Source organism: Ovis aries, chromosome 3, assembly GCF_016772045.2.
Source record: "Ovis aries strain OAR_USU_Benz2616 breed Rambouillet chromosome 3, ARS-UI_Ramb_v3.0, whole genome shotgun sequence".
In the NCBI taxonomy this organism is placed as follows: domain Eukaryota; kingdom Metazoa; phylum Chordata; class Mammalia; order Artiodactyla; family Bovidae; genus Ovis; species Ovis aries.
In genome coordinates this window covers 10,733,056-10,751,709 of record NC_056056.1, presented here as the reverse complement: position 1 = coordinate 10,751,709, position 18,654 = coordinate 10,733,056, and the positions used below count along the sequence as shown (strand labels likewise).

The 18,654-nt window shown below is 38.7% G+C and overlaps 1 protein-coding gene across 13 annotated transcripts in view; it reads left to right on the top strand.

Annotated features, from left to right (window-relative positions):
- The window catches only part of GAPVD1 (GTPase activating protein and VPS9 domains 1), a 65,882-nt gene that overhangs the window by 14,036 nt on the left and 33,192 nt on the right, over positions 1–18,654 (top strand). For 7 of the 13 annotated variants that reach the window (XM_060411803.1, XM_027966445.3, XM_060411797.1 and 4 more), the window contains exons 2-9: positions 8,178–8,395; positions 9,647–10,490; positions 12,201–12,287; positions 13,237–13,371; positions 13,522–13,711; positions 16,211–16,371; positions 16,829–16,895; positions 18,054–18,179. In XM_060411803.1, the coding sequence (XP_060267786.1) occupies positions 8,211–8,395; positions 9,647–10,490; positions 12,201–12,287; positions 13,237–13,371; positions 13,522–13,711; positions 16,211–16,371; positions 16,829–16,895; positions 18,054–18,179 (1,795 nt within the window). In that variant the 5' untranslated portion in view covers positions 8,178–8,210. Of the gene's footprint in view, positions 1–8,177; positions 8,396–9,646; positions 10,491–12,200; positions 12,288–13,236; positions 13,372–13,521; positions 13,712–16,210; positions 16,372–16,828; positions 16,959–18,053; positions 18,180–18,654 lie in introns of all 13 variants that reach the window. The other 6 variants (XM_060411800.1, XM_012162845.5, XM_027966444.3 and 3 more) reach the window with 1 other exon arrangement.

Here is an 18,654-nt window from a genome sequence, read left to right as displayed (position 1 = left end):
TGAGTCCTTGAGTCGCCGGAGTTGGTTCAGGCATAGTTGCTGACGTGTGTAACACGTGTTTCCTCCTTGGAACTTTGAATGCATTTTCTAATTGACGAATTTCACTTTATCTGGTTGTGCTTCCTCCCCATGCTCTGTGTTAGAGTAGGTATGCTTGCTTATCAGGAGTTGACAGGCTTTTTCTGTAAAAGGGCAGATAGTGAATGTTTTAGGCATTGAGGGCATATGGACCCTGGTGGACTCTGGCAACTATTCAGCTCTGCTGTTGTAGCCTGAGAACAGCCATAGATAATATATAAACAAATGGACATGGCTGTGTTCTGGTAAAACTTTATTTGTACAAGTAGGCAACTGGTTGAATTTGACCCACAGGCTGTAGTTTGGCAGCCTCTCCTCTACACAATTGTAGGAACGATACAAAAACTCAATGTGCTTCACTTCTTCCAACTAAAATCTCCCTCTAGGCTCTCAGTGATAAGTCTTCCTAACATGAGTTGAAAAGGTTAAAATCTGACTTAACACGCATAGGTATGCTGCTGCTGCTGCTGCTGCTGCTGCTGCTGCTGCTGCTAAGTCGCTTCAGTCGTGTCCGACTCTGTGCGACCCCATAGACGGCAGCCCACCAGGCTCCCCTGTCCCTGGGATTCTCCAGGCAAGAACACTGGAGTGGGTTGCCACTTCCTTCTCCAATGCCTGAAAGTGAAAAGTGAAAGTGAAGTCGCTCAGTTGTGTCTGACCCTTAGTGACCCCATGGACTGCAGCCTACTAGGCTCTTCCGTCCATGGGATTCTCCAGGCAAGAGTACTGGAGGGGGGTGCCATCGCCTTCTCTGATGCATAGGTATAATTGATTTTATTTTTGTAGAAAATGTGGTTAAGTGGAACTGAGGTTAATATAGATTTTCAAAGTTCAATTATTGACCCCTCCAAAAAGAAATTATCTAACTTTGAAAATGCTTGCAGCTTTCAGGGAAAAAAAAAATCAGTTTGTTACTGTGAGATATACCTAAAGTTAATTTAAAAATTCTTTGATTTTTACTTAAGTTCTTTTTCTCAGAGCAACTTGTGATAATGCAGTTAGCAGAACTATATGAGAACTTCTTGTGTTTGCCTGTGGTCCTGGGGGCTGGGCATACACAGGTCTAAGAGAGAATTCTCATCCTTTGAGGGGACCCTTCATTCTTGCTGGAAGGACAATAGACATTAAAGATGAAAATGAAAAATACCAGTTCCAATTTAATGGTATGAATAAGCACTGCTTTAGGAGTTCATAGTTGGAATTTATCACTGGAGCAAACTGTATGGTTGGGAAGGAAGACTTCATTGAGCTAGGCCTTGAAAATTTAAAGGAGCAAATAGGATGAAGGTGCATTGAAAATAAAAATGAAGAGGCATAAGAGGGTTTGTATAGAGAAATAATGTGAGATTAGGACTGGAGGGGAGGGTTAAAGGAAAACTCGCCCTTAAACATTAGGTTAACAAGTTTGGAAATTATCCTCTAAGAAGTAAGGAATAAATATTAATTTTGAACGTGTAGTATTTTTAATGTTTTCAGCACAATGTGCTTATTGTAGTTAACATTTATTGATTGTTGTCATAGTATTTACCTCTCCTCTTTTCCTGTCCATCAGAGACTACACGCTTGTTCTTCCTATGTTATTTCCACCTCTGCTTATGAGGTTTCTAACATGAATATGTGACTGAAATGCCTTTTTCCTTCATAGATTCATTCAGCAGATGTGTACTGATGTGCATGATGTGATGGATTCTATTCTAGTCGGTGTGAACAGAACTGGAAACAAATTGGGCATAAATCCCTCCTCTTAGGGAGTGTATATTTTCTTGGGGAGATGGTAAATACATAAGAGAGATAAGTGAAATGTATAGTAACCAGTGCTAACAAGTCAATCCTAAGGGAAATCAGTCCTGAATATTCATTGGAAGGACTGATGCTGAAGCTGAAGCTCCAATACTTTGGCCACCTGATGCGAAGAACTGTCTCATTGGAAAAGACCCTGATGCTGGGAGAGATTGAAGGCAGGAGGTGTAAGGGACAACAGAGGCTGAGATGGTTGGATGGCATCACTGATTCAATAGACGTGAGTTTGAGCAAGCTCCAGGAGTTGGTGATGGACAGGGAAGTCTGGTGTGCTACAGTCCATGGGGTTTGCAAAGAGTTGGACATGACTGAGTGACTGAACTGAACAAAGCAGGGAGACATAAAATGAACATGTGACAGAGTGAGGGTTGGAATGTTACGTAGGGTGGACGAAAAAGACTTCACTGAAGAAGATGACTCTTAAGACCCAAAGGAAGTAAGAGACCCGGGTGGGAAGCAGATGCGGAGATGCTGGAGTGGAAGTATGCCCGGCAGGTTTGAGAATCTGGCTGAAATAGAATGAATATGGGGGTTGGTAAGAGAGTGAGCTAATGTCCTTCTTTGTGTGTCTTGATGAAATTATTAATAGTGTCTGCTTTCATTCCCAGTAGTGTCCCAGTTTGGATGGTAAGTTATATGGTCTGGTAATAGGAGGTGAAGTCAGAGAGCTAAAGGGGGATAGAGGCAGACCATGGAGAGCCAAGAAAAAAGCTTTTGGAGGATTTTGAGTTCAGTGATGTGGTTTGACTTAGGCTTTCCCAGGCTTTCACTTAGGCTCACTGTGGCCACTGTGTTGAGAATAGGCTGAGAGCAACGACTGAAGCAGAGAGCCTGTGGAAAATCTCTTCTGATGCTTCAGTTCTCTCAGTAAAGTAGGAGGCAAGGGGCTGAGAATGAGGAGAGGGGAAGAGGTTGGGGATCTGAGGAGAGAGGATGGTATGGATTCATCGCCTGGGGACTGGGGAGTGGTGGAGGAGCTTGTGGGAGTGGCAGGCGTGTGCCGTGCATCAGTGAGGGCCCGCGTAGGGCTTGTGATCGTGAGTTTGAAGTGATGCTAGCATGGTTGTGTGTGTCGGTTTTCTCATTCACAGGTAGAAAGTAGGAGTTGGGAGAGCATTAGGTTTAACTGGAACTGAGGGTTAGTCAAGTGAGGGGACAAATTGCGGGCTTCCCAGGCAGCACTAGTGATAAAGAACCTGCCTGCCAGTGCCAAGTAGATGTACTAGAGGTAGGCTCGATCCCTGGGTCGGGAAGATCCCCTGGAAGAGGACTACCCACTCCAGTATTTTTGCCTGGAGAATCCCATGGACAGAGGAGCCTGGCAGGCTATAGTCCATAGGGTCACAAAGAGTCAGACACGACTAAAGCAACTTAGCATGCATGCACAGAGCAAATTGAGAGTGCATTTGGCAAGTGATCATAATGATTGACTATGGGATTTGTGCTAGTTGGGTAAGGAAGGAAGCAGAGACAGGAGGAGGCTGAAGGTTAGTTAAAAAAAAAAAAAAAATATATATATATATATATAATAGGCTTAATGGCTTGAAATCCTTGATGGGGTCAAATGATCATTGGAGTTTGAGAGTTGTAGGGGAAGGAGAGAGACTGTAGTATATGATAGCAGTAAGGGTGGGTAGTAGGTCATATAGTGTGAGGAACTTGAAAGAAAATGCTTAGCAAGTTTACCCAGTGTTCTGGATTTATTTAAAATATGTTCACAAAAATGTCTTTGAAGACATTTTGGGCTTTCGAAGGGCTTAGAAGGTGAGTTCTTGTTCGGATATTTGAAGTATTACCTTCACGTGATTTTTTATTTTTAAATATTTATGTATTTGGCCATGCCGGGTCTCAGTTGCAGCCATGTGTTAATTTTTTTTTTAAGTGAAGGTTTACTTGAAGGTTTTGGCTTCTAAACTGCATAGATTGGTTCATATTTTGCTATGTCTTTGGAAACAGTTTATGCATCCTATCTTGAACAGAATTTCTGTTCTGATTGGACTGTGAGCTCCTTGAGATTAGGGGACCTGGCTAGGTTCCAACGATAGTTGATAAGATATTTTGTTAAGTTGTATTAAGGCATCAAGAAAGGTACAGTTTGAGAATTGCCAAAATATTTTCCTCTATCATTTTATTATGAAAAACTTCTAACATAAACAAACTGTTGGAGTAGTACATTGATCACCATATACCCACCAACCAGATTCAACAGTGTTTATATTTTGCAGTGTTTTACAAATCTTTTAACTTTTTCTTGACCATGTACAAGTGAGTTCCAGATATCCTGACACTTCACTTCTACATACCTGAGCGTGCATCTCTGAAAAATACAGTGTTTTCCTGTGTAACCACCGGATTTTTCTGAGCCATTCCTGTAGAGATCAGGGAAATAGTGAAATGTACTGGCTCTGTCACCTCTCGCCCACTTGGCCTCATGCAAGTTACTTAACGTCCCTGAGCCTTAATTCCCTTTGCTGCACGGTTCCTATCTCAGAGGGATGTTGTAAGGATGAAGTGTGTAGAGTTCTTAGAACCACACCAGGCACAATTTTCAGTTTATAAAGTGTTTTCTCACATAATACCCAATTATGGTGTATAGCACCACAGCCAACCCTTGTCATCGGAGTTGGAAACATCTTCCTCGCCATCTCCATGTATGTGTCAGCAAGCTAGTATCTTCTGCCTCCAGTATCTGTCATATCTGTCTGATTCTTTCCACTGCCACTACAATATTTCTTGCCTATCAACAAGTTCGTAGTGTTTCTTCATCTAGTTCCATCCCTATCTCCTCATCTTTCTCCTTACTGCCAGAGTTTATGTTCTCAAATATAAATTTAATCATGTTAATCTATTTAAACTCTTTCCCCATCTCTTACAGTCCAGTTTCTTTTTTTTTTTTACAGTCCAGTTTCTTAACACTGGCTTATCTCGTTATACATTGAGTCCTCTGCCTCCAGCCTCACTCTTAACACACACAAACACACATGCCCCCAAACTGTAGGAAGTCATGTGTAGTTCTCTGAATATCACACACACCTGTGCTTTTTGCTTGATTGGCTCTGTGTATCTGGAAGTCTACCCCTTCCCAAGATCTTCTTTTTGTCAGGCAAATTCTTATCCCACCCCTGCCTCCCCACCCAAATACTTGTCTTTTAAGACCAGACTCCCGGTACCTAACTTTTCAGTCGCTCCTTCTCTTTGTCCCTACTGTACATTGAACAGCCTTCAGCATATTATCCATATTTTGGGGCAGCCACTAACTTGCATGTCTAATAGAATGGGGGTTCTATTAGATTAGAAAGTCCTTGAGGACTACGTGTTATCTTTGTGTTTTTTTGTATCCCTAGTACCTAATGTGTTGTTCATGCCAGGCACAAAATAAATGTAGGTATTGTGTCCACGTTTTATGGAGAAAAAAACCTGAAGTTTAGATAATATGCATTATGTACCCAAGGTAACAGAACTATTAATGAAAGATAGAGATCTTTAAGAGCCCATTTCCATTTTATTTTCATTAACTATAAACTTCTCATAATTACAACCATTTGTTCAGTGATTCTGTTCTTGGTCTGTGGATTTAGAGCCCCCTAGAGGATGTTAGAATTCCCTCATGGAAGTTTACAGAGTCATGTGTGTTTTCTTTAGACTGAGTTAATAAGATTATATATGTTTGGCAGCAGTTTTTTTGAATGTACATGAATGCTTTTGTGACTTAATAGCAGATCATCTTGGTGAAGTAGATATATTTAAAATCTTTGGGAGGAAAGCAGTCTGAGGGTCTTAATATGGGAGACCTGAAATAGTTTGCTGCTGCTGCTGCTAAGTTGCTTCAGTCGTGTCTGGCTCTGTGGGACCCCATAGACAGCAGCCCACCAGGCTCCCCCATCCCTGGGATTCTCCAGGCAAGAACACTGGAGTGGGTTGCCATTTCCTTCTCCAGTGCATGAAAGTGAAAAGTGAAAGTGAAGTTGCTCAGTCATGTCCGACCCTCAGCGACCCCATGGACTGCAGCCCACCAGACTTCTTCATCCATGAGATTTTCCAGGCAAGAGTGCTGGAGTGGGATGACATTGCCTTCTCTGAAATAGTTTGCTAGGTAATTGATTAAGTACAAAAAAGTGATTTTTTGAAAGCAGTTAAATTCAGGTTAGATGATAATTCCAGAAACTTTCCTAGAAATCAGTAGTTCATTAAAATAAAGGTTAAAAATTTCTGAAGTCAAACTTATTTTAAAACTTGTTGAATCTGTTTCATTATTTAAATTTGAAAGTGGCTTTAAATATATTTCCATTGACTCTCATAATATTTAATTCTTGGTATTTTTTTAAGTCTTAGCACAAAAATATTTATTTCATATATATAAACGTATTTTCATTGGATCTGTAAACATATTGAGAGTTCTGTGGGCTAGGTTCCTCTTTCCAAATCTGAATTCACTGCAAATTATATTTTATCAATTCCAAATAAACCCACTATGAATCTGATTGGTTGGGACAACATTTTTTAAAAGACTTTTAATATATTTCTTTTCTTTAAATTTATTTTTATTTGGAGGGGGATAGCTCCCCCCCAACTTTATTGAAGTATAATTGACATATAACATTATGTAAGTTTAAGTTATATAATAATGATTTGTTACACATATATTGCAAAAGTTTGCCACAGTGAAGTTAGTTAATGCATCCTTCACCTCATGTAATTACCATTTGCTTGTTATTATGATGAGATCATTTAAAGCTTTACTCTCATAGCAGCTTTTAAATATACAATCTTTATGTTTAATTTTTAAAAAATTTTTTTATTCAGATATATATTCCACATTGATTTAAATATAAATTCAACATATTCAAGTGTAAATTCAACATTGATTTACAATGTTGTGAAGTAACTCAGATATAAGTATCAGTTCAGTTCAGTCACTCAGTCGTGTCCGACTCTCTGCAACCCCATGAATCGCAGCACGCCAGGCCTCCCTGTCCATCACCATCTCCTGGAGTTCACTCAGACTCACGTCCATCGAGTCTGTGATGCCATCCAGCCATCTCATCCTCGGTCGTCCCCTTCTCCTCCTGCCCCCAATCCCTCCCAGCATCAGAGTCTTTTCCAATGAGTCAACTGTTCTCATGAGGTGGCCAAAGTATTGGAGCTTCAGCTTTAACATCATTCCTTCCAGAGAAATCCCAGGGTTGATCTCCTTCAGAATGCACTGGTTGGATCTCCTTGCAGTCCAAGGGACTCTCAAGAGTCTTCTCCAACACCACAGTTCAAAAGCATCAATTCTTCGGCGCTCAGCCTTCTTCACAGTCCAACTCTCACATCCATACATGACCACAGGAAAAACCATAGCCTTGACTAGATGGACCTTAGTCGGCAAAGTAATGTCTCTGCTTCTGAATATGCTGTCTAGGTTGGTCATAACTTTTCTTCCAAGGAGTAAGCGTCTTTTAATTTCATGGCTGCAGTCACCATCTGCAGTGATTTTGGAGCCCCCCAAAATAAAGTCTGACACTGTTTCCACTGTTTCCCCATCTATTTCCCATGAAGTGATGGGACTGGATGCCATGATCTTCGTTTTCTGAATGTTGAGCTTTAAGCCAACTTTTTCGCTCTCTTTCACTTTCATATGGTTTATCACAGGACGTTGAATATAGTTCCCTGTGCTGTACAGCAGGACCTTATTTATTCATTCTGTATGTAACAGTTTGTATCTGCTGATCCCAAACTCCCAGTCCTTCCTTTCCTTACCACTAATGTTTAATTCTTAATGAGAAGCATTTTTCTAACTTAATGACTGCTGTCTGGACACAACGTTGTATTCTGCTATCTTGGCCACAAACGCTTCTATTGCTGATATAAAACATTTGTGGTCTGGCAGGCATTCTAGCTTCAAGGGTATAGCTTAAATAATAATGCTCTAAAATATGTGTGCTATTTTTTTCAGTTTGTTTAGCTACTAGATGAACAAGAATTATGTGATTTCATTCATTCCTGTGGCAAATACTTCTTTACCTCCTGGCGTGAGCCAAACCCTCTCCTTAGCCCCGAAATTACAGCTGTAAGTCAACAAAGCAGACAAGCCTTAGTCTTGGCGGTCCTTGTCTTTCAGTAGGGAAGCCCCACTCTAAGCATCTTGAATATTCATGTAATATAATGCTGAGTAGGGGCAAATGCTTACTAAAAGGTCAGAAGAGGAAATAAGTGATTTTCTCTGTTTTAGAATGAGTTGTTTTAGAAGACCTTTCTCAATAGACATTTGAGCAGAGAGACCTGAAAATAATTTTGTTTTTCTTTTTCACTCTTAGTGATCAGCCTTTGTCCCTTCTCCACATTTGAAGATGGTGAAGCTAGATATTCATACTCTGGCCCATCACCTCAAGCAGGAACGCTTATATGTGAACTCCGAAAAACAGCTCATTCAGAGGCTTAATGCAGATGTACTTAAGACAGCTGAAAAGTTGTATCGTACAGCATGGATTGCTAAGCAACAGAGAATTAATTTGGATCGGCTTATCATCACCAGGTAAAGAAAAGGTTTTGAGTTCAGAAATTTTATAAACCGCTATAATTCTGCTTATGGCAGTTACATAACTGCTAACTGCAAATAAACAAATATATTTCTAACAAAGTGCATTGTTTAAGATAACTTACATCAGCATCCCAATGGTGAGTCTTTGCTTATTTTGTTTATTAATGTATTGACCTAAGCACTGTTGTAGAGAATTACAACTTCAGCATTAATATTTTATACCACACCGTTTAATTTTGTACATTGGCATTATATAACATTTTATTGTTACAGAGGGTAAGTTATCTTGTTTCCTACTTTTCTCCTAATATTATTTAAAATACACATTTTCATGTTTTGCTATTTTGTATCTACTTTGCAGTTTTAGAAACCTGTTTTCACTGTGTTAATACTTCTTTATTCTATTGTTCCAAGAAGCAGTTTTTTTTTTTTTTTTTTGGCTGCACCACAGGGCATGTGGGATCTTAGTTCCCCAACCAGGGATTGCACTCATGCCCTCTGCAGTGGAAGTGTGGATTCTTAACCACTGGATCACCAGGGAAGTCTCTCAACAAGCAGTTTCTAAGTTTAGAAATAGTGATACTATGGTATACTGTCTAGAAAAGAAGACATACATAGAAGAGTACATACTGTATGATTCCATAAATATGAAATTCAAAAAGATGCAGAACTAATCTTCAATCCTAAAGGAAATCAACCCTGAATATTCATTGGAAGGACTGATTCTGAAGCTGAAGCTCCAATACTGATGCAAAGAGCTGATTCATTGGAAAAGACCCTGGTGCTGGGAAAGATAGAAGGCAGGAGGAGAAGGGGATGACAGAAGATGAGATGGTTGGATGGCATCACTGACTCAGTGGACATGAGTTTGAGCAAATCCTAGGAGATGGTGAAGGACAGGGAAGCCTGACATGCTGTAGCCCACAGGGGTCGCAAAGAGTTGGACATGACTGAGCGACTGAACAGCAGCAACAATCTTCAATGATAGAAATCAGATTAATGGTTATTTCTCAGTATTTTTCATGGAACCTGATTTAATATGAGAAATCTGTCTTCCTTTGTACTTTTTGGTTTTGACTTTCTTTACATATTCAGGTGCTGGTGGTCTAAAAGATTTTAGCAATTCGTAGTGATCTCGTTGCTGGGACTGTAACCAACTCACGTTTCCATGCTTCAATATAGTATATGTGTTATATTATCATTGTTGTTAATTTTGTTATTTTGCTTGTTTGCTCTGTTTTTTAGTGCTGAAGCTTCCCCTGCTGAATGTTGCCAACATGCTAAGATTTTGGAAGACACACAGTTTGTCGATGGGTATAAGCAACTGGGATTCCAGGAGACTGCTTATGGAGAATTCTTGAGCCGACTAAGGGAAAATCCTCGTCTTATTGCCTCCTCCTTGGTTGCTGGAGAGAAGCTTAATCAGGAGAACACACAGAGCGTCATTTACACAGTTTTCACCTCTCTCTATGGCAACTGCATTATGCAAGAAGATGAAAGCTACCTCCTTCAGGTGTTGAGATACCTGATTGAATTTGAACTTAAAGAAAGTGACAACCCCAGACGACTTTTGAGGAGAGGAACCTGTGCCTTCAGCATCTTATTTAAGCTTTTTTCTGAAGGACTATTTTCTGCCAAACTTTTCCTCACAGCTACTTTACATGAGCCGATCATGCAGCTGCTTGTTGAAGATGAAGATCACCTGGAGATCGACCCAAACAAGCTGATTGAGAGGTTCTCCCCAGCTCAACAGGAAAAACTCTTTGGAGAGAAAGGCTCAGACAGGTTTAGGCAGAAGGTTCAAGAGATGGTGGATTCCAACGAGGCCAAACTTGTGGCCTTGGTGAACAAATTTATTGGTTATCTCAAACAGAACACTTACTGCTTCCCACACAGTCTGAGGTGGATCGTGTCGCAGATGTACAAAACTCTCTCCTGTGTAGACAGACTGGAAGTTGGGGAGGTCAGGGCCATGTGCACTGACCTCCTGTTGGCCTGCTTCATTTGTCCTGCAGTTGTCAATCCAGAGCAGTATGGAATAATCTCCGATGCTCCCATTAATGAGGTGGCGAGGTTTAACCTGATGCAGGTATGCTTTTGCTGGGCATTCAGTGTAAGGTCAGTTGATTGGGCTTTGGGGTGGGAACAGAAGTATGCTGACATTGTTCGTATGTTCTTAACATGCTTTTCCCCCCAAAGTGTCCCAAATATTTGCTTCTGAAGTTTTGGGTTCATTTTTAAATGGAGTCCTCACACACTTTAAATATTTAGATGATTCCATTTTCTAGAACAAGGCTACCATCCCTTTCCCATGATTTCACAATCCAGAATAATTAAAAACTGAGAGGGTCTTTTATACTTCCTTTGGTAGCAAAACCTATCCTGAACTAACAAGAGGCAATTTATAGTCCATTTCGTGTTAATGAGTATTTGTGTTTTGCTGCAGGAATGTTAATGTGTCTGATTATAGGATGCCAGCCTAAATATTGGACGTGTTGCGTGTATATGTAGCCAGGCTTTCTAAAATCTACAGAGTTTGAAATCTGAAACTCTTATGGACCTAAACATTTTCAAAAGAAGATTTTTGGGTTTATGTTAACACTTTCCCCCCCAATCATCTGAACTACTGAAATCATGTTTTTATTTCTTAAGGGATTCTTTCAATTATATGTTATTCCCAAAAATACTGTGAAGAAGATAGAGTTTATTTGGAATAGCATATATCTTTGGATGATTTTTTTTTCAATGATAAGCTTTCTTTTTCACTATTAGTTCTGTCATGTTAGGGTGTTTAGAAATTACATAGACATCCCTGAAATAAAATTAGAATTTCTTTGTCATCTCTGAAACACTAAATTTATTCTTACAATAACATCATTATAGTTCTATTTTTGTCATTCCAGTAGAGATAGAATCACATACTTTCAAAATGAGTAAAAAGGGGGATTGTCCCAGATTTGAAGATGATGCTATATGATAATAACTTTCAGCAAAATATCTTTAGAGAGTAGATTAACAGTTCCCTTTTGACAGTAAGGATCTGGCTCTGAGAGTTAATATTTACTTTCAAAACAGCTTATGTTCTGTAGGAATTATTTGCTTTCAAGTCTAGAAAAAATTTTTTACCTTGAGTACTTTATGAACTATAGAAAAAAGTACTTAATAATATTTTGTCAGCTTTTACAAATTAAGTTTTTAAAGATATGGTAAGTACAGTAGCAGAAACAGAGGTCATGTACCTTCATTTCCTATTGTTGATATAATATGCATTAAAGACAAAGCAGAAATGTCTACTTATTCATTATAGCTCAATCTAAATGTAATAAAATATAGTGGGCTTCCCTGGTGGCTCAGTGGTAAAGAATCTGCCTGCCAATTAGGAGACACGGGTTCGATCCCTGGTCTGGGAAGATCCCACTTGCTGGGAAGCCGCTGGATGCGTGCACCGCAGCTACGGAGCCCTTGCAGTCTAGAGTCTGTGCTCTGCCTCAAGAGAGGCCACTGCACTGCAGCTCAAGAGTCGCCTCTGCTCATTGCAACTAGAGAAAAAGCCTGTGCAGCAATGAAGACCCAGTCTAGCCAAAAGTAAATAAATAAATAAAAATTTAACAAACAGAAGTCCTTAAAATATAGTAAAAGCTGACAGAGTCAAGATGCATGTTTTATTGGGGATCCCCTTTTGTATGCTTGGTTAGGTGGATATTCTTACGAAACAGATGTTTAGAGTAGAATGGAGATGCTTTCACAGTGGGGACTGTCTCTCCAGCCTGCGTCTTCCCACCTCTGTTCTGGGTTGCAGGTTGGCCGCCTTTTGCAGCAGTTAGCAATGACTGGCTCTGAGGAGGGAGATCCGCGGACAAAGAGCAGCCTTGGAAAATTTGACAAAGTAAGAGCAGATCCTATGTCATGTGAAGGACTCTGTATGGAAAGTTCTGCTAAAATATTAGTGAACCTGCTCTCTTTATTAAATCTTATCTCTCAGTGATGTGTAAATTAAATATTCTTTTTAATTATGCTTGGTTTGGCTGTAGAGGATACAGTGTTGGATCAGTAGCATTTAAAGGAAGATGTCAGCAAAGATTACTAATGCTCACTTACTGAAATGTTGAGGCGATGCCATTGTAATGAGAGCCAAAGAGCTGTTAAGATTATTTTTTAAAGTTTGATTTTTAAAAATTGTTATAAAATTAAGTCTATGAATATATGAATCAGCAATGATTGTATAATTTTAAGTGGATTTCATAAGTTAACGTGGCATTGTTCAGTTGATTTAACTAAATAAAAATTTATCATATTTTTAGTAGGCTGTACATTCAACCTAGATTAAAATTCAAAGGTTACGTAGTGAAGTTTCCCTTCCACCTCTGATCTCTAACCTTCATTTCCTCCTCTAAAGGTTCTTTATATTATCAATCTTTTGTGCGTCCTTCAAGAAGTCTATATGTATATTCCTAATATATTTTTAGGAATATGTTTTCCTAATTACAAGTGGTAGGACTGTGTGCACTGTTTGCCTCATGTTTATTTCACATACCAGACTATCTTGTTGGTTATTTTATATCAATTTATAGAGTTTAATTTTTTCCACTGTTGGGTTTAATATAATTTTCAAGAAGAAAAGCTTTCTATGTGCTTGTTTGTCTTAATCAGAAATTTTGTTCCCTTTATTTTTATTTTTTAAAAAATTTTATTTTAATTGGAGGCTAATTACAGTATTGTATTGGTTTTGCCATACATTGACATGAGTCTGCCACGGATGTACATGTGTTCCCCATCTGCTCCCTTACTTTAAAGGGAGAGTGTTTCACAGTGATTTTTTTCTCCTGTTTGAACAGAGCTGTGTTGCTGCTTTCCTTGATGTTGTGATTGGAGGCCGTGCAGTGGAGACCCCGCCAATGTCCTCCGTTAATCTCCTGGAAGGGTTGAGCAGAACTGTGGTTTATATAACCTACAGTCAGCTTATTACTCTGGTAATGGCTTTATTCTGTAATAGAATTTTTTTTTCCTCAAAAGTCATTTATCTAAACGTGGGCAGACCCATAGATGAATACATTCTGTGAGAAATATACGCTGTTTGAAAAATTGATCTCCCCAGCTAATGTCCTTTTTACTTTTGCCAGGTGAATTTTATGAAGAGTGTGATGTCTGGAGATCAACTGAGAGAAGATAGAATGGCTCTTGACAACTTACTGGCAAATCTACCCCAGGCGAAGCCAGGAAAAAGCAGCAGTCTGGAAATGACCCCCTACAATACACCTCAGCTGTCTCCAGCAACCACTCCAGCAAATAAAAAGAATCGATTGCCTATAGGTAAAGAGAATTTCTCATATTGAGGCTTTCCTTTAAATTAATGTTTCTTTATTAGGTTAGGCTATTGCTTAGAGATAGGGGGTATAGTTTTCAGTAATTTGGAGAAGTTCTTCTCTTCATTTTTACTGGGAGTAATTCAGGTTTTAACATTAAAAAAATATTGCACCGGATTAGTTAAAGTTCATCGGAAGGCTTTAGCTTTATCTAGACATACTTTTCATAATTGATTGGAATTATGGCCCTTACAGTATACTTATATTTCAGTGTCTGGGACAGTTTTGAAAATGTGATTTGCTCTAAGTAGTCATTATTTGAATTAGGTAGCCCTGTTCTTTCCACAAAGTTCTAAATAATATAATAATATTATTTTAGAAGTTTTCTATTGGTAAAGTTGAAAATACATGGTTACTATTTTTCCATTATTAGTAATAGTCAATCTTTTATGACTGAGTTAAAATCTTTTTTATTTTATGAAATAAGGTAAAACTTTCATTTTATTTTGTCAAGTTTATTAAGAATTGGGCTTCCCAGATGGCTCAGTGGTAAAGAATCCACCTGCAGTGCAGGAGACACAGGAGACATGGATTCGACCCCTGGGTCAGGAAGGTCCCCTGGAGTAGGAAATGGTAACCCACTCCAGTATCCTTGCCTGGGAGCTTCCATAGACAGAGGAGCCTGGCGGGCTGCAGTCCACGGGGCCACAAAGCCTCAGATGTGACCAAGCACACATGCAGTATCATCAGTAGGGGTGTGGCAGCATGTTCTTCACGTGTTTGGCTTTCATCATCCCAAAATGTAATTTTCAGAACTAGAGAAAGAAAAAAGTAAAACTTGACATTCAGTATTATAGTTTATTTGCGGTTTTTTTTTTTTTAGCATTAAGAAACAAGTGATGTTTGGTAAACCAGAGATTTTTTTTTTTCTCCATGATTCACTTGTGTACATTAGTTCTTTCATTTCTTGTCATCCAGAAGTGTCATTATATAAAAGGAAAGGTATCATGGAAAGTAAACTTCAAATGTTTGCCCGTTGTGATTCTGTACAGTTGTGTGACCTGGTCGTTGAACTTATTTCCTGTTGTAAGAGCTATGTCCATTATTCAGAGGGTCGATTTTCTTTCTGTTTAATGCCTTCGCAACCCAGGACAACAGTTAGCAGCCATCACTGCCTGGGATTCCTCAGCCACCAGTCTTACTGCTCATATTACTCTAGTAACCCCGTTTGGTGGGTAATAGGCTGTTCCTCTTCTTACATAACTTTTATTTGAGAAATGGTTTATGAAATCATGCTCCATGTGCATGTTGCTTTTGCTTTATGTAAATTGCTACATGAATTTTGATTACTTGCATTTTTACAAATTATAAAGTTTATTTCGTAAGATTCATGTAGTTGTTCATAAAGCTGAATTTAAGCTTACAGTTCAAGAGAAGACAGAGTCAGTGAAGAAAGGTGTGAGTGAAGCCTGTTTTAGACTTTTGGAAGTTGGTGTGTACTTTGAGTTTTTGAAAGTACGAGCGATTGATGAACTGATCTGCAGCACTCTGGAGAGAACATGATTGTTTATATTTCTGTCTTCAAGTAGGTCAGCTTTCACTCAAACTGAAGGTGAAAGGCTTTTGTTATTGTTGAGTGTTTTGGCTTTGTCTGTGTTTTTTATTATTTTGTACAGAAAGAGTATCTATTTCGTATTCTGGTTGTATCAAATTGTAATGGCCTCTGAAAGAAAACTGAAACTTATCACAGAGGACTGAAACTCGTAGAGAAATTGTTACAAGCTATCTATATCTTTCCATTTCCAAAGTTCTTAGGAGATCTATAGGATGAAACACTTTCTAAAGCTATTACTTATTTACTTATAGACAGGGGCAAAAGCACCACAAAATACTTAGGTCCTTCATTAGTTTAGACTGTTCCCATAAAGCAGAAAGGAAATGTGTATTCAAACATAGAGAACTCTTCCATATCTTTGAAGAGTTTAATTCAGTTCAGAAAAAAAACAATGTTTTGATTCTGTTTTATTAACAGTTGCCTGATTAATGCATATAACTTTGTATGGCTATCAGATTTCCATATGAAATTTTCTAATGCTTGTGAGTGTAGTTATGAGTATGGGAGACCTGTGGCAGTTAAGTCATTATGTTGCAGAAGCAGCTGAAGATATCTTGAAAAGATAATAAAATAATGCTTCCCTTGGCACCCCCAAGTCTTGAAGTGATTGAGGCATGTTTGCTGTTGGGCAGGTGTAATCTGTTTGTCACTCCCTGTCAGGTGACCATGGATCACTGTTTCTGTGGATCAGTTTTGAAGGAGAGCTTGTGTCAGTCACTAGAAGAGCACCTGGGAAGATATATATATTTTTTTCTTATTCACATTCTCACCAGTCTTTTTTGTGCATGCGCAAGTGTTCTACATTAATAGAAAATATATTTTTGTATTAATGTGCCACTTTCTTCATTTTGGTTTTTCTGTAAATTATCATACTTGAAATTTTTTTGTCAGCAACTCGGAGCAGAAGCCGCACTAATGTGCTGATGGACTTGCACATGGACCATGAAGGATCAGCTCAAGAAACCATCCAAGAGGTGCGGCCAGAAGAGGTGTTGGTCATTTCCTTAGGAACAGGTCCCCAGCTTACTCCAGGGATGATGTCAGAAAATGAGGTATGATTATATTGTTACACACACGGATAGCTATTAACCTTAAGAAATTTAGATTTTTTTTTTTTTGGCTATGCTGTGTAGCATGAGGGATTTTGGTTCTCCAAACTGAGATTGAACCCGTGCCCGCTGCAATGGAAGCTGGGAGTCTTAACCTCTGAACCATCAGGGACAGACCGCTGACCCTGAAGCCTCGGGTTCCTGCAGTCCTGAACTGCCCATTGACATCTGATTGCCTGTTCAGTCACTGACACCAGTAGGGTCCTGGAAAGGCATAGATTCAGTTCTTCTCATTGATGTACTTTCATCCCAGGGGCACTTAGGCCCTGTAAATGGGTTTTTAGTTAAAAAAAATGCTCATTTAATGTTAAGAAGAAATTAAATTTGCATTTGCCATGGTTTGTTTTTCTTATCAGCAATCTTTCTGTTGTGATAAACTCATGGCGTTTTATTTTTTCAGGTCCTCAACATGCAGCTTTCGGATGGAGGACAAGGAGACGTCCCTGTTGATGAAAACAAGCTCCACGGTAAACCTGATAAAACCTTGCGCTTCTCCCTCTGCAGTGATAATCTGGAAGGAATATCTGAAGGTGAAGGGTTACTTCATTCAAGGAGTTGTGTGATTCAAGTAATATTTTGTTTTCTGTTCTTTAAAGGAGCCTTATAAATTATAATTGTGCCCTCTGTGCCTCTCACTGAGGAGAGTAATGAAGTTTTCCTCTAATGATCTTGAACAGTTGGCTGTAAAGATTATTTCTCTGAATAAAATTAAGATGGCAAGAGACCTTTGGTCATATAAAGTAGAGAAGATGTATGTGTTTACTGAGACTTGAATAATACCGAGTTTTATTTCACTAGTATTAAAATATACCAAAGCTTATAGAGCTCCTTTAGAGGGATTAATGCATGTCTAAATGGAAAAAATGGACTCATAATATTTCAGGATGTTGTGTATACTTTTAACCTTTTAATGAAGCGGAAAGATACAATGGAAATAGGATAGGAATTAAAAAGGAAATAAAAAGGCAAGATTTTAAAGTGAGAATATGTCACTCCATGTGCAAGGACGAGCTTTATTAATGGAAGAGTTTCAAGTTGATTAACATTTTAGGATAACATAAATAGTAATAACTTTTCCTTTTTTCCCCCTCACTTTTAAAAATGTAAGTAATGCGCATTCATTCTAGAGAATGAAGGGAAAAAATTGAACCATCTGTAACCTTACCATTCTATTAATAACAGTTAACATTTTGGTTTATTTACAGCAAAATTAGGCTTACGCTGTTCTGCAGTCTTTTTGGTTTAACAGTGTATCAGTAACATTTCCCTTTGTAATTGAGCATTCTTAAATAACGTGGTTTTTAATGGCTGCTTTCTTTAACTTCAAATGGGCATTTCTCATAATGTATTTAAACTTTCTTCTATGATTGCACAAGTAGATTGTTTCCATTTTTTAGACATTATAAGAAGTCCTGCAACAAGCAACCTTAGGTGGAGTTTGATTAGTTCCTTAGGATAAATTTCTAAAACCAGAATTCCTGGCTAAAGGGTGTATTTATTTTTAGGGTGTAACGGCATTAAAAGCACTTTAATCAGTCTTTTATTTTCTTATCAAGGCATGAAACATTACATGGCGGCTCATGACTGTCTTGTAAAGTTCACTCACAGTATAAATGTCTCTCTAGGTCCTTCAAATCGTTCTAATTCAGTGTCCTCACTAGACCTGGAGGGGGAATCTGTGTCAGAGCTTGGAGCAGGACCTTCTGGGAGTAATGGAGTTGAAGCTCTGCAGCTGTTAGAGCACGAGCAAGGTAAAGTGAGGTCTAATTCAGTTGCTCAAGTAGCAAAGAATTTACCTGGTCACAGAATAAGCAATCTGTTTTCCTGTGAGTTGGCTGTGTTCAGTTGATTATATAATGACCATTAAACTAGCATTTATTCATAGTTCCTACAGTTCTTAAAAATGTGTTTGGTTGGGAATTCCCTGGCAGCCCAGCAGTTAGGACTTGGCACTTTCACTGTGATGGCCCGCTTCAACCCCTGGTCGGGGAACTCAGATCCGGAAGCTGCACGGTGGAGCCAGAAAAAAAAATGTTTAGTTGCTAAGTGGATTATTTAGGCTTAAATTACATAGAAGAATTAAAATGAATTGCTTGAATTGTGTAATATTTGGTATTTCACTTCTGTAGTATTACAATTTTAAGGGGTACAAAGATAAATTCTGAGGGCTCAAGGAACTTAGAATAGGGAGAAAATGGACACAAATGATTAAAATTATCATAAAAG